This window comes from Diadema antillarum, unplaced genomic scaffold, assembly GCF_040938485.1.
Source record: "Diadema antillarum isolate AM-2024a unplaced genomic scaffold, OU_Dant_1.0 scf00000101, whole genome shotgun sequence".
Lineage (NCBI taxonomy): Eukaryota > Metazoa > Echinodermata > Echinoidea > Diadematoida > Diadematidae > Diadema > Diadema antillarum.
Window position 1 is genome coordinate 78,787 of NW_027270990.1, and position 13,446 is coordinate 92,232.

General features: G+C 39.7%; 1 protein-coding gene across 6 annotated transcripts in view; it reads right to left on the bottom strand.

Moving 5' to 3' along the window:
- Positions 1 to 13,446, bottom strand: part of LOC139718893 (uncharacterized) — a 129,784-nt gene that overhangs the window by 33,840 nt on the left and 82,498 nt on the right. For 3 of the 6 annotated variants that reach the window (XM_071630338.1, XM_071630336.1, XM_071630341.1), the window contains 5 exons: positions 12,773 to 13,359; positions 11,569 to 11,767; positions 8,445 to 8,747; positions 7,447 to 7,648; positions 5,648 to 5,770 (listed from right to left, as the gene is read on the bottom strand). In XM_071630338.1, the coding sequence (XP_071486439.1) occupies positions 5,648 to 5,770; positions 7,447 to 7,648; positions 8,445 to 8,747; positions 11,569 to 11,767; positions 12,773 to 13,359 (1,414 nt within the window). The remainder of the gene's footprint in view (positions 1 to 5,647; positions 5,771 to 7,446; positions 7,649 to 8,444; positions 8,748 to 11,568; positions 11,768 to 12,772; positions 13,360 to 13,446) is intronic. The other 3 variants (XM_071630337.1, XM_071630342.1, XM_071630339.1) reach the window with 3 other exon arrangements.

Here is a 13,446-nt window from a genome sequence, read left to right on the forward strand (position 1 = left end):
CCCTAAAAAAATGTCTTCCTTGACTACAAGAATTATTCTTTGTTTGTGTGTAACGTACATGTGTGTTTTGCCACATGTTGGCTGGTTTATCATGGGTCTTCTTACCAACAGAAGCAAAGGAGGTAGTGTGTCAGTGATATCGCCACACAACACAGGACTGTCCTCTGACTAACATGAGGCAAAAAAAAAAAATCAATAAATAAACAAAGGTAACCTTAACATTAACCTAACTTTGATGCACACATTCTGAAACTCATCAATTCTTTCTGAGTGCTCCTATTGGAATGAATGTTACTGGGATAGCATACAATTCAATCTTTTTCACTAGTACAATTCAAGTACAATAGAGATCTTTAGATTCAAATTAGATTCATAATGATTTCCATCTTACTCCGAAGTATGTAAAACCAAATAAGATCTACCCGGGGTAGATATTTTCAGACAAAAGAACATCATCTTCCATAATCTATAAGAACAAAAAAATATATGGTGATAAGTGTTCATTAGTAGATGAAATTATAGAGCAGAGAGTGAGTTTTTAACAGAGACTTGTGTTTGAATTTTGTTTATGACCTTAGCTTCATTCCTTTTGTTTACTTTTACATTCAACAACACACAAATTCTATCCAAAAACAGTTAACTTATATTTTACCTAGCAAAATAAAAGGCTAGTCTCAATTATTTGGAGTGCAGTATATCTCTTCCATTCAATTAAAGTAAATTTTATTTCATTCAAGTCAATTCAATGCATTGCAATTTGTAAATTCATCCAGTGCTAAAATCGAGGGATATCTGCAATGGGAGCAGTGATTTTATACATAACAGGTATTTTCACGTTCAATGAAAATGTACAGTGATGAAAAGCACTGCTGAAGACAAAACTCTGAATACAAGATAATTCCGTGACTGATTGACTTTGTGTACATGGCAGTCTGGCAGTGAATGACACGGGGCCAATGAGCAATGGGAATAACTTCAATCATGACATTCAGATATGATCCTTCACACCTCGCGATAAAACCCTAACAAGTCCCAGGGATATTACTTGACACCTGACTCTCTCAGTGAGTAATATCTCGCTGCTCTGATAAATATTATTGCTTCCAGAATATTGCTTGCCTTTATGCGTGTGTGTGTGTCATAATAATACTCTCCCCCGCCCCATCCCCTTCCTCCCCTCCCATCCCCCCCCCCCCCTCCCCCTTGCTCTTTGCCCTTGACTTTGCTCACTGGCATGATTCATGTGATATGTAGCATTGCACAATGAATCATCATAATCAAATAATGGGCTAGGAATGACAGAGAATTAAAGATCCTAGATTGAGTTGTTTGAGCCCCTACAACAGACCGTGGTCGGAGAGACCTCATCTCTTCACTGCACACGCATCAGAGCATATTGAATGTGCCTCAATCTTATCTATCTATTTATTTTTTGGGGTGGTACTTCATATTTTGCAAGCATGCCACAAATCTCTGCAGAATGATTAATACTTTTAAAACATTAAATGATTAGTTTTCGTTGCCTACATCATACAGTCTAATTGTTATGGATACCAGCATTTTGAGAAAAGAAAATGTGTTTGTAAGAGAGAGAGAGATACAATCAGAGAGAGACAGTGTAATACAAATAGATAAACAGATAGATGGATGGATAGACAGATAGAGAGAGAGGCAGATCACTTCATATAAAACAGTAAAAGCCTTGCATTTGCATGCTGGTTCTTGCAATGAGCAGCTAAACTGAAGATGGGTTTGCCATACACCATGGTGTGTAGAAATCCTGAGAGGGACTGTTTATAGAATCCCTCTATGGCTGAGTTCTAAAAAGAATTGACCATAGGCTGCGGATGACGGGTGTTTTCGGCAGCCACAGGATGTACATATATGTACTTGTACCACACAGCATCTTCAATTTAATATTGAAAATAAAGCCTGCACAAACACTTTCACACAAACAGGATAGCTGTGGATGATTACAATGCCAGCGACAAGTAAACGGAACTGGAAAACACCTAAATATTAATGAGAACACAGACCATGTGAATATCTAATACCGCACCTTCCCAAAAAGCTCTGTTTCTTATGTGTGACCAGTGATCCTTTAACATATATACGCCGATGTGAATCATCATGTTTGTGGAAGACCTAAGTCTTGGAAGCATTAGTTTGCACAAATCACATTACCAAATTCAATCACAGGTTGCCAGACATTTTTTTTTTTTCAATATGAGCATGCAGTTATGACTCAAGAAATAAGAGCTTCAGAATCAGGTTTGTCATACTAGAAAAACAACATAACCCTCTGCGCATTACCAAATTCTGAAATTGCAAAGGGTAGTGACTGCCGCACACAAGCAACAATTATTAGCATGTTTCTTTGTTTCCTACTTTTTTCCTGATATGCTGCAAGCATTTCTTTCCCAACCCCTGAAAAAATTCTCTAATGTTATTGTGAGTTATCATGTCGAGCAGTTCACATCCAAACCCTACTTTTGCTTTTATATCATTTGTTTGTTGCTATTTGATTTTGCCGATGGCATGAAAAAAGTGACTGAAATACTACAGTTCATCATGAATTCACACACAAATGGAAATGCAAATCAACAACAGCAAAAAAGGCAGTTTCAGGAAGTAAACAGATTGAATGGAGCATAAGAAACAGAAGAATTAGAAAGGAACAAAGAAACACAGAGTGCAAACAGAGAGTGTGGGGAAACTTTAGGAAATGGAAAGACACGAACAAAAACCTGTACACACCGTGTTTCCATAATACATGGAGTTAACACTCGACAGACACTGTATGATGTGCATTACATATAGGCCCGAATTCACGAAGGTGGTACAAACGAAACCATGGTTTAAACCATGGACAAAAACCATGGAGCGCCAAGTGTCGCATGGGATATTTCGTTACGAAATCAGTCATTTCTTCGATGAAATGATTATTTTGTAACGAATGATATTTTGTAACTAAATAAACATTTCGTCCACAAAATTTTAATTTTGTTAACGAAACGGTAATTTTGTCGACGAAATGACCAATTTCGTAACGAAATATTCCGTGCGACACTTGGAACTCCGTGGTTTTTGTCCATGGTTTAACCATGGTTTCATTTGTACCACCTTCGTGAATTCGGGCCATGTCTATTTTTGTTACACATAGGTTTTTACAGCACATTGGCTAGGCAGATCTGAGCTTCCACATACATTTGATTCCATGAATGGATTGAAACATATCATTCCTAAAACAAAAAAGAGTATTGAAAGTTTTTTTAAGTGTTACCAATGGGACAGGATCCTTTAGTTTACATTAGTTTCGACTGTTTGTTTGTTTTTTATTGGGGGGGGGGGGTCTGATACAATAAAGGCATGTTTAATGAACAATGCATCAGGTATTCAGTATCCCTTTATTCTGACTTTCCACTGTATACAATGAGAGTAGAAAAATAGGCCCCCAAACCACCAGTGTCTAAAGAAACTACATTATCTACGGCGCAGGATAGAGCACAGCATGACAGAATACATGGCCACTGATTAGACATCACACAACGCAAACGAGATGGCAATGAATAGGAAGGACTGGGTTGGTACTTACCGGGACCTGGACAACGATAACATGTTGGGGGAATACAAGAGTGGGAACATGCATTAGTGAAAATCGGACAGCGTCAGCATGCAAATAAAAATGGCAGCCAGACCCTGCCATATCAAAAACCACCCTAGGGGAGCTTCATTGGCATATTTGTTGCATATGTGCGTAATTGCACACAATCGTGCATTCGTAGACCATGCAAGGTAAAACCACACATCAATATCACTATTCTGCTGTCACATCGTCGATGTCCAAGACTACATCTACATTAGTCCAAATACTTTTGTGGTCACACACCAAGTTTGAGTCTCAATGCATTCTCTTTCACGATGCATATGTATTATTCAGCTGAAAGAAGGGAGTGGTCAATACAAATCACTCAAAAATGCATCCATTTCTAAACTGCAGGACACTGCACACCCGGCCTGACATCACAGAAATAATTTCAGGATCAAATAGGAAGGGAATTAATGTACATGCTCTTTGCATACTGAAAACAAGGGTGTCCATTTACAATGCATTTATGAAAAGTGAAAGAAACTTAACATCTGGCATAAGCCTCTGAGCTAAAATTCTTGGCAAACAGGAGACAGTTTTCCAATCCAATAATTAGTGTCTGTGACCTCAAAAACACTACCACTTACAGTGTACAGACATAGACAAACAACTCTGAAGGCCTGATTACACAGGCACATACCAAACAAAATAAAAACATATGCATGCAGCGGATTATATGGGTGATAAGAATAGAAGAGCAATACATTATTATTTTTATACGTGATGAATCTATATATGAGATAAACAAAGAAGAAGAGAGAGAAAGAGAGATGCTGTCAGAGGCAGACAAACATATAAATATAAAGATAGATAGATACAGATATAGTGAGAGATAGAACAGAGATGAATATATCCGATCATATGGTAGTGATGAAGTCATGCCAAGATACATGCGAGCAATGGCTAGCTATTGATGGAAAAAAGGAGAGATAATCTTGGTTAATACACCACCCACAAGCAGATGCACAGAATGCTGGATGCAAGTTGCAGATTGTCAATTAAGCCTTCTATGAGCTGTTCTGTGGCTGTAATCTCTCAACTACAACACTACGAGCACAAGTTTATCTAGGATAGCTATCATAGTGTTTGTTCCTTCTTTGAGACAAAAATAACGATCATTATGATGATCACATTGCAAAAAGTGGAAATTTACATGTATTTCGCAAGACCAGAAACTAGCGAGAAAATAAAAGCATGCAAATATCCTTGCCTGTTTTATGTACCACTATAAAATGTCTTGATTCCGCAGAAGTAAAAGCATGCCAAATTTATCTTACTAGGCAGAGCGTGATAAAATTACTTGCGCGAAAATATCCACTTATACAGTAGTTGACAATCCTACCTTTTTTGCTATTATTGCTATATAATGAAGTTGGGCAGCACTTCTACTTCAAGGGGGCTACAGTAAGCATTACTTTTGAAGAAGAAGTTATCATCATCTGTAAAATAAATTACTGTTTAGGTTTGCTGTTTTTTATGTTATGCTTCCAACTGATAAAACTGTGCCTGTTCAGATATATTCATAAAATGGAGGTTTCTCCTGACACATCCTGTCCAACCTTTCGAAAAGTGATGATAATTTACTCAAATTATGGTATTATACAATTTTGCCGTTTACAGATTAACAAGTTTAAAGGGTAGTGGCTTACAGAAACAGGTCTTTCCTATTGAGAACAGCGCACTATGAGTCACTGCATCTTTCTTGTGGATTTTTTTTTTCACGAAATTTGAAGATGCGGCATGAAATGGTGAAAGATGCATACATGTGGGGGGAGAGATGCATTGGAAAGGGAAGATGTAAGATGGAGGGAAACCCAGTGGGCGGCGGCTACCAGCGAGTACCATCATGCTGAAGTACGAGAGAGGAGTGATATATCATGATGATTAGGATGATGATGACGACGACGACAATGCCGACAAAGATGGAGATTATGCGGGATTGAATTTGATTTGATACATGATGACGAGGCATGCGCAGGGGGAAGCGGAGAACTGTACCATGGAATTCCTTGGCCGCCTTCACCAGGTTGTCCCAGTCGAGGGCGGTAGACGTGTCTGGTAGGGGAAAGCCAGATGAAAGGTTGTCTGTGCTGGCGGACATACCATGCTGTCTCATCTCGCCTGGGGCACGCCAGTGTCGTGGGAAGGGGGAAAGGAGGGGGTCAAAGGTCAAGATAGGGTAGGGAATGGCATTAATCTCCTCGTCTGGCATTGAATTATGTTATTTTCAATGGTTTGGGGGCTTAGACGACATGAAAAGTTCAAGTGCATAGTAGCATTTCCGTGTAAACAGAAGTGCTTGCCTTTACCAATAGAAAAAAAAAGTAAATATACGTGTATATATCACATGCTGAGCTGATGCCGCCCATTTCTTCTTTTTTCTTCATTTTTTCCCCTTGGTGTCTTTGCGTTGATGAATGTGACTTCATTCACAATATGTGACTGCCTTTTCCCTGCATAGCTTTTTGATGAATACTTTACTCATGAATCTCTACCATTGCACAAATAATGTCAGCCCCAACACCTGTACATACATGAAGGTCAACCGTGACGTCAACTCAAAAGATCTCTATGAAAGGCCAGATTAAATTCAAACATTTTGTTGATCAATCAGTGTTGGAAGAGATCAGAATGCAGACTCCATTTGATTCTTGTCAGTTTCTACATCTCTCTTTCTCATTATTTACACTAAAAGAGACAACAGGCCCTAGGTAACCTTTCCATGGGTTCTTTGCTACTGCAATGCTACACAAAAATAGGACTACATGAGGCTAAAATAATAAGATTCTATTTGATGCAAACATTATACCTGCTGTAACTTTTAACTCTTTGTGCAAGTTTGCTAAAATTTCCTTTATCTGGTTGCACTCTAATCTAATTGATATCTTTAGAAGCAACTCCTTTCTCTACGGTGAATTCTCCACTTCAACAGAAGTAGACGACAAAAAAACAAAACAGAACCCAGTATATAAGATCTATGGACAAGCCCAGATTTCTGTTTGACAAGTCACAGCGACCTATGTCTTCCATGGGCATTACACATACAGTAGCTTTGATTGAGAAGAGACAAAGGGTTTACGAATGCAGACAACTGCAGACGAAATATATATTACACATTAAGCGTCTTACCAGACATACAGAAGCACGAAAATCACATGGCGTAAAGGCACATGAAGATTAGCAATCAAAGTCACATTCCCTATGACAAGCATAGCCAAGACATGCAGTGGGGCATAAATACTGTAGAACAAAGTTAATTATCACCTGCCACACTAGTCAGCGCTGTCTGAACGCACATCACACACGACACAAAGTGCTACACTTTTTCTTGTTCCCGTCACATTGACTCATGCACACATATTTGTGCATCAGTCGAGAATGTCCAAGAATACATTTCCATTGCTGCATATGTGCACTATTTCTATTCATAAATATCGGCTGAAAACATATTAACCTCCCCCCCCCCCACAAACACACAAATACACACATACCTATCAAATATCAAATAGACAGACATCTCTGAAAAGGGCTACCAGACTTGTGAGGCCATGACATCATTTTCACATCTCATTTGCATCTCCTGTTGTGACTGACATCAGCTTTGTAAAAACACAAGATTTCAAAATCCAAATGTCTTCATTTTTTTTGGGGGGGGGGGGGGGGTGGGGGGAGGGGGCCATGTGGATGGTACTTTAGCTGTTCTGCTTGTTTTTATTTTTACTCCAGCTGTTAAAGTCAACCTGGAAAGTAGAGTGGAGTTTTTTTAGGGTAACAAAAGAAGAAAGGAGAGGTCATACCTTGCAGCATTGTCTTCTCTGCCTGCATCTTGCTAGGCATGGCGCCCGACTGAGTGCTGGTCACAATGTAGTCGGAGCCAGTGGTTGTGGCAGGGTGGGACTGCTTCCTCCTGGGGTAGGTACCCACACGGTTGCCAATGCTCTCCTCCGAGAGGGTGCGGTTCAGGGGTGGGGGCTGGGAGTGCAGGGCGGGGCCTGGAGTCTGTCAGAGGTAACAATGTGTAACATTGGACTTAACATGACAGCAAATTCCTATGTGGACCACTCAACACTGTGATAACCTGTCGACAGATTTCTTCCACTACAATGGATAGAATCTCTATCTAAACTTCACAAAACTTGAGATTGCACAAAAAAGGAAAGAAATTAAGACTAATCAGTCTATGAATCAATACTGACTGAATTTATCTTAAAGTTAATTTATAGGCAAAAAAAAATGAATCAATTAAAAATTACATATGTAGGAAAAGGCAGAAACATCACATAAAAATCTAGAGGCACTGCACAACAATCTACAGGCACTACACACATGCTAAATCTGATGAATACAAAACAAGATTAAAGGTTTTCTACCTCTAAAAACCCAAGTATTAAAATGTGTATTCTCAAGCAAGTCTGTTAAAAGTGAGAAGACTAAATAAATGGGACCATTCACCACAATAAACTGGTGCAATGTCAAAAATGGCAAAGTCCAGAGATTCAATATGGACTATACGCAAAAGATTACGCTTTACCACATGTCACAACACATTATACATGTGTACATGACAAGATAATGGCTGTCACACAGTAGATTTAGTATGAGAACACATCAAATAAAGGGATGAATCTGGTTGGGATATTCGGTGAACGTTTCCTGATTTTGTGGCGAATGGTCATGTCACAAGAGTGTTTCATCTTGACGAAGATTGTCCAAACCTCTGCTGATTTAAATGGACAGCAAAAGCACGTAAGGAAGAGAGTGGAGGCTACTGACAGAAGATGGGCTGAATATTTACCCCCGAATTAGGAACGCGAGAGATGCAGATTTGGAAGTGCGGAGTTCGGTTAGTGGTAGCCACGACCTGATCCTCCTCGGTACCTGTCTGGAGGGGACCGGGAAGGGTGAAAGTGATAGACGAGGAGGCGGGGATGATGGGGGAAGGGGCGGGGCTCAGGGAGGAGGAGGAGGAGGAGGAGTGGTTGGGCAGGTCGGTCTCATCTCTACCGGCGCCGTGGCCATTGGGGATGTCTTTGGGATTGCTCGGGACATTGATGGTAATGGAGGAAGAGTGGAGTGTTTCGCCGTTCAGCGTCTGGTGCTATGTTATGTTGATGTGGGTTACACAATCATTAACATATCACACAGATGAATGAGAATGATGGGAGTAGGAGGATTTTTTCCCTCAAGCAGATGTATTTGTTAATATATGCATATTTGATGTTAACGAGGGATATGGAGACAGATAAATGAGGGTGTATGATATGGTATGATATGTGAACACATGGAAAAAGTGACAACAAAGCATGCATTTATATCAAATATTAATGTATTCATGCATAATAAAGACAAGGGTATACAAAACATGATGCCATTTTCAGTAGTTAGAATATATTTTCATTGCCAGATTCATTGTGACATTAACATGGTCGTATTGCATACAGGAGAAGGTATGACACCAAACAACAAATGATTTGACGTTTGAAAAAAAAAATAGTGCAATGTCACATTCATGATATAAAAAAATGATGGTTAAAACATACAATATTTACAGTCATCCATGATGTGTGTTAAAGGGCATAAAAAGTTAAATGTTCATACACAAAACAAAGGGATAGAAATGGAAGGGTTTAAAGAGGCAACCAGGATGGGAGCAGGGGTGTAGGGGAGGGGTGGGAACCAAGTTCAGGTAAAAGGTAAAAAAGGGGGAGATGGGGAAAGAAAAACAGGGGAAAAGAAGAGTACGGAAAGTTACACAACAATGAACACAACAGAGAGTACAAACTTAGCTGAACAAGTTTGTTTCTACCTAGACTCCATTTATATCAGCTCTGGGAGAACAATCAATGTTACTTTCTTACATCCACTGGTGATTTGATCATTTATATATGGGTCAAGGGATGAGAGAACCACAAAATAAGATGCAAATATCTATTTTTACAGTTTGGGTGCGTACAAACCACATGATGTGCATTAACTCGACACACTATCAATATTACAGTGTTTCTGCATTGAGGCAATAAACGGCTACCTGAACTCTCTACAAAACACACACCTCACAGTTTCATCAAATCATTACAGAATTTGGCCATCATTACAGACTGTTTGTCATGTATGCATACTGTTTCATCTCATTTAGACAACATTTAATTACAATGTGTACACATTTGGTCCAAATTTGCTTCCTCTTTTTTTTTTACAAGTTACTATCAATACAGAGTAACATCATAAGGCCCCTAGGCCCAAAAAAGTGTAGTTTGCATTGAACTTGCTGAATGGCAAGTATACATTGGGATGCAGACAATTATAACATCTAGAATATCTAGTTACAGACATTTTGGTACACAATGTTTATTCTCCATCTTTTGTACTCAACGAGCCCACGTACTGCAAATCAAGTTGTCATAGATTTTTAAGGGTCGTTGGTGAAGAATTATATGATATCTAAACAACAGTGAAGAATAATACTGTCTCCAGAAACTTGAAATTTCTTTTCGTTAATTCAGCTTTACATGTCAAATCTGTTTTACACTTTCAATTCACCAAATTATGATAGCATTGTCGCATTTATACAGTGAATAAGAATGAAAGCTTCAATCAAACAGATACATTGAGTACTCAGTTATTCATGTATATATTCGAGCCTCTGAACCATTTTTACTCGGGTATGCATGACTATGATTTTTATCTTGACTACTACTTTAAGATACTGAATAATTGCTGTTCATTTATGTCGACAAAGGGCAATTTGTCCATCAGTTGCAATCTATATTATCATTTTGCCATTGCTGGACTAGCATCTCAGGTCAATAGTTTACAATCACCATCAAGACCCTGTCATACCTCGCTACACTCTATACTCTGCATATTTTACAGATGATGTCTCCTATTCTAATACAATTTTGTGAGTGGTGCAACAGTTCACAATCGTGCACGTCACAAATCTTCCAAACACACAGCTCACAGTAACCAGTTTAAACAACAGTACACAATATCAAGGTGAGCAGTGCATATCATTGTAAACAATTATTAGAAGTGAACAAACATAATTAATCCAACTTGATTATGCGGTGCATCCTGTGCAGGATTAGTCATAGAAGGAGGGTTATACTGGTCAAAGTCACTGTCTGATATTCTAAATCAACAAACTGTGTGACAAAACACACAAAAGTAATTTCAGGTGGCATATATAAAGACTAGATGCCACATTCACCAAACCCTGACTGAAATCTGACAGGTATGATATAAAAAAACAACAAACAAACAATAAACCAACCAAACATTGTTAACAAGTCTTCTTCTCTAACAAACACTCCTCAGTATTAGTTAACCATCACACAACCACTACAATGAAAAAGCATTGTCATCATATGTCAAACTGTTGAAAGTGGTAAGGACAAAGGTAAAGGGCAATTCCAGACCAGTTATGAGTTAGTTTGAAAAGAAAGTGTAGAAATTTACAAGCACAACAGTAAAAAAAAAAATTGATAAAAAGTATATACAAAATTTTGAAGTCATGAAGCTGTGAAGTTGTGCTTATTTCTGCAAAACAGTTCTCCAACAGTTGCAAGCTGACGAAGTTATCACCTCACAATTTTCCCGATTGCGTACAAAAAACTGACAAAACTTAACTTTTCTGTTATAAAAGTGCAAAACATAATGTCTATCCTGGCTAAATGATGTCAAAATAATGATCGTTCAGATATATTTGGATTTGGGACACGGGCATAAGTATGATTTAAAAAAAAAAGAAGGATATTTCAAGTTTTTATGTACAAATTATGCGGCAAGTTGTGCGGCGATGACATCATCAACATACTCACTTGGTCTGGAATTCCCCTTTGAGAGAGATCCTACTACATGATATGTTTGGTTATCTTAAGGCATTGTTGTTATCTTCGCCCACTCTTGGCACCCCATACCTCTCTCCTCTCCCGCTCCGAGGCACTGTTGAATGCCTCGGGGGCAAGCAGCTTCCTGAGATCGTCCTGGACCCGGTTGTCACTCTGCGTCTTGAGCGGCGTGGTCACCGCCGTCCTCATCGTCGGCGTGGTGGCCGAGTTGACACGGGGACGGGTGACCAGGGACTCGTTTGACGACTTGCTACTCTCCAGGGGTCTTCTGTGAAGAGAGATGACAAAGTCTTTCATGTATAATGGTTCAGGTCGGTTAAAACAACTAAGTGCCTTTTTTCCCAAGTCACCAACATTGCATGTCATTCAAGAGTTATTCTACTTAATCAGTTGAACTTTTAAAGCACCATCTAACACATGTAGACTTTAGAATGAGACAGTCAAATTTCTAAAATAAACTAAAAAGGAGTTGGCAATACAGACAGATAGTTTTGTGATGAAGAATATGCAAGGACTACACAGATATGAACCAGAGCATGGTCATTAATGTCTTTCTATATTAAAGAAAGACACATCAGAAACAAAATTGAGGTGTTGCATTATCAGAAAATCAGTGTCAACACTAATGCCTACGCAAAACAACACTCTATGTGAATCAGGTATCTTTGTGCGTATATCATAGTGACCTTCCCCATGTTTTGCCCAAAACAGGAGATAGTACCTTGTGGAAATACATTGCTAAACCAACCTATGAGACAATAATGTTAAGCACTTGTACAGTGACAATGTATCCAGTTTCATGCACTGAAGCAAAATTTCTTTTTTTTGTTGTTGAGGGGTTAATGAACAAACTCCAAACTTTGAGAATTTGCTCTACACCATAATACATTGGCTCTTGTTGATTTTTCCCCCAAGTTCTCATCAAGCAATATTCTGGCATTATGTCATCCTCTTTTCTGTGTTTGATGAAAGTTTGAATGACACTTCCACAGGTACTGGGATGATGAACAGGCCATGACAGGTGGTAAACTCCAAAACACACTGCCTCTTAAAAAAAAAAAAGAATAATTGAATGTTCGCCCCATGGCAAAAATGCCAGATTATAATCAAACACCAATATAGAAAATTCTTTAGGCTGGATCTACATTACTAGTAGTAGGATGTTTAGTCAAGCTAGCTTGCTACACATGTACATTGAATTTTACACATAATTTTGTTTACTATTTGTTTGTCTTTACTGAAACCTGAGCCTGGTTGATGAAGGCCAATTTACCTCCTAGCCATCTTAGGGCTTGTGCTGGACTCGCTCATACTGCTGCTGGACGATGCTGATGGTACACCCCTCCGGTGAGAGGAGCCATAGTCCCCTGCCCCACCCCTGCGGGGACTCTGTGCCCTCTTCTTGACCGTCTCCGGGCTGGGGGCCCTCTGGGGCATGGGGCTGCGGGCGGGGGACTGTCTGGCCCTCAGGCTGCCAAACTCTCTGCTGCCAGAGCCTCCCGACAAGGTGGAGTGGGTAGACTGGTCACTGATGCTGCTCATGGTGGCATGGTGGTGGGGGACAATGCCGGCCAGGTGGGTGGGGCGCTGGAGGCGAGGCTGCTCCATGTCCACGCCCTCCCGGCTTCGCACCTGGAAGAGTTGCTCGGTGGGGCTGTAGCGCTCTGCTGTGGCGTAGTTGCCCCGGCTTTCATCCCTGGGCTCTTGCTTTGTCAGGGAGGAGGAGGCAGACAAGGAGGTCTGGTACATGGCGTCTGCTGCATCCTTAGAAACGGACACCCCGTCGTCATGGTAACCATTAGCATCATCTCCCGTGTCATACCACTTCTCATCACTTGTGTTGGTGTTTTTGATGGTTGCCTGCATCAGACCGATGTGTATTGTAGACCACAAATTATTACCAAACACAACCAAAATAAAAGCATTAATCAAGACTCTTCAATAGGA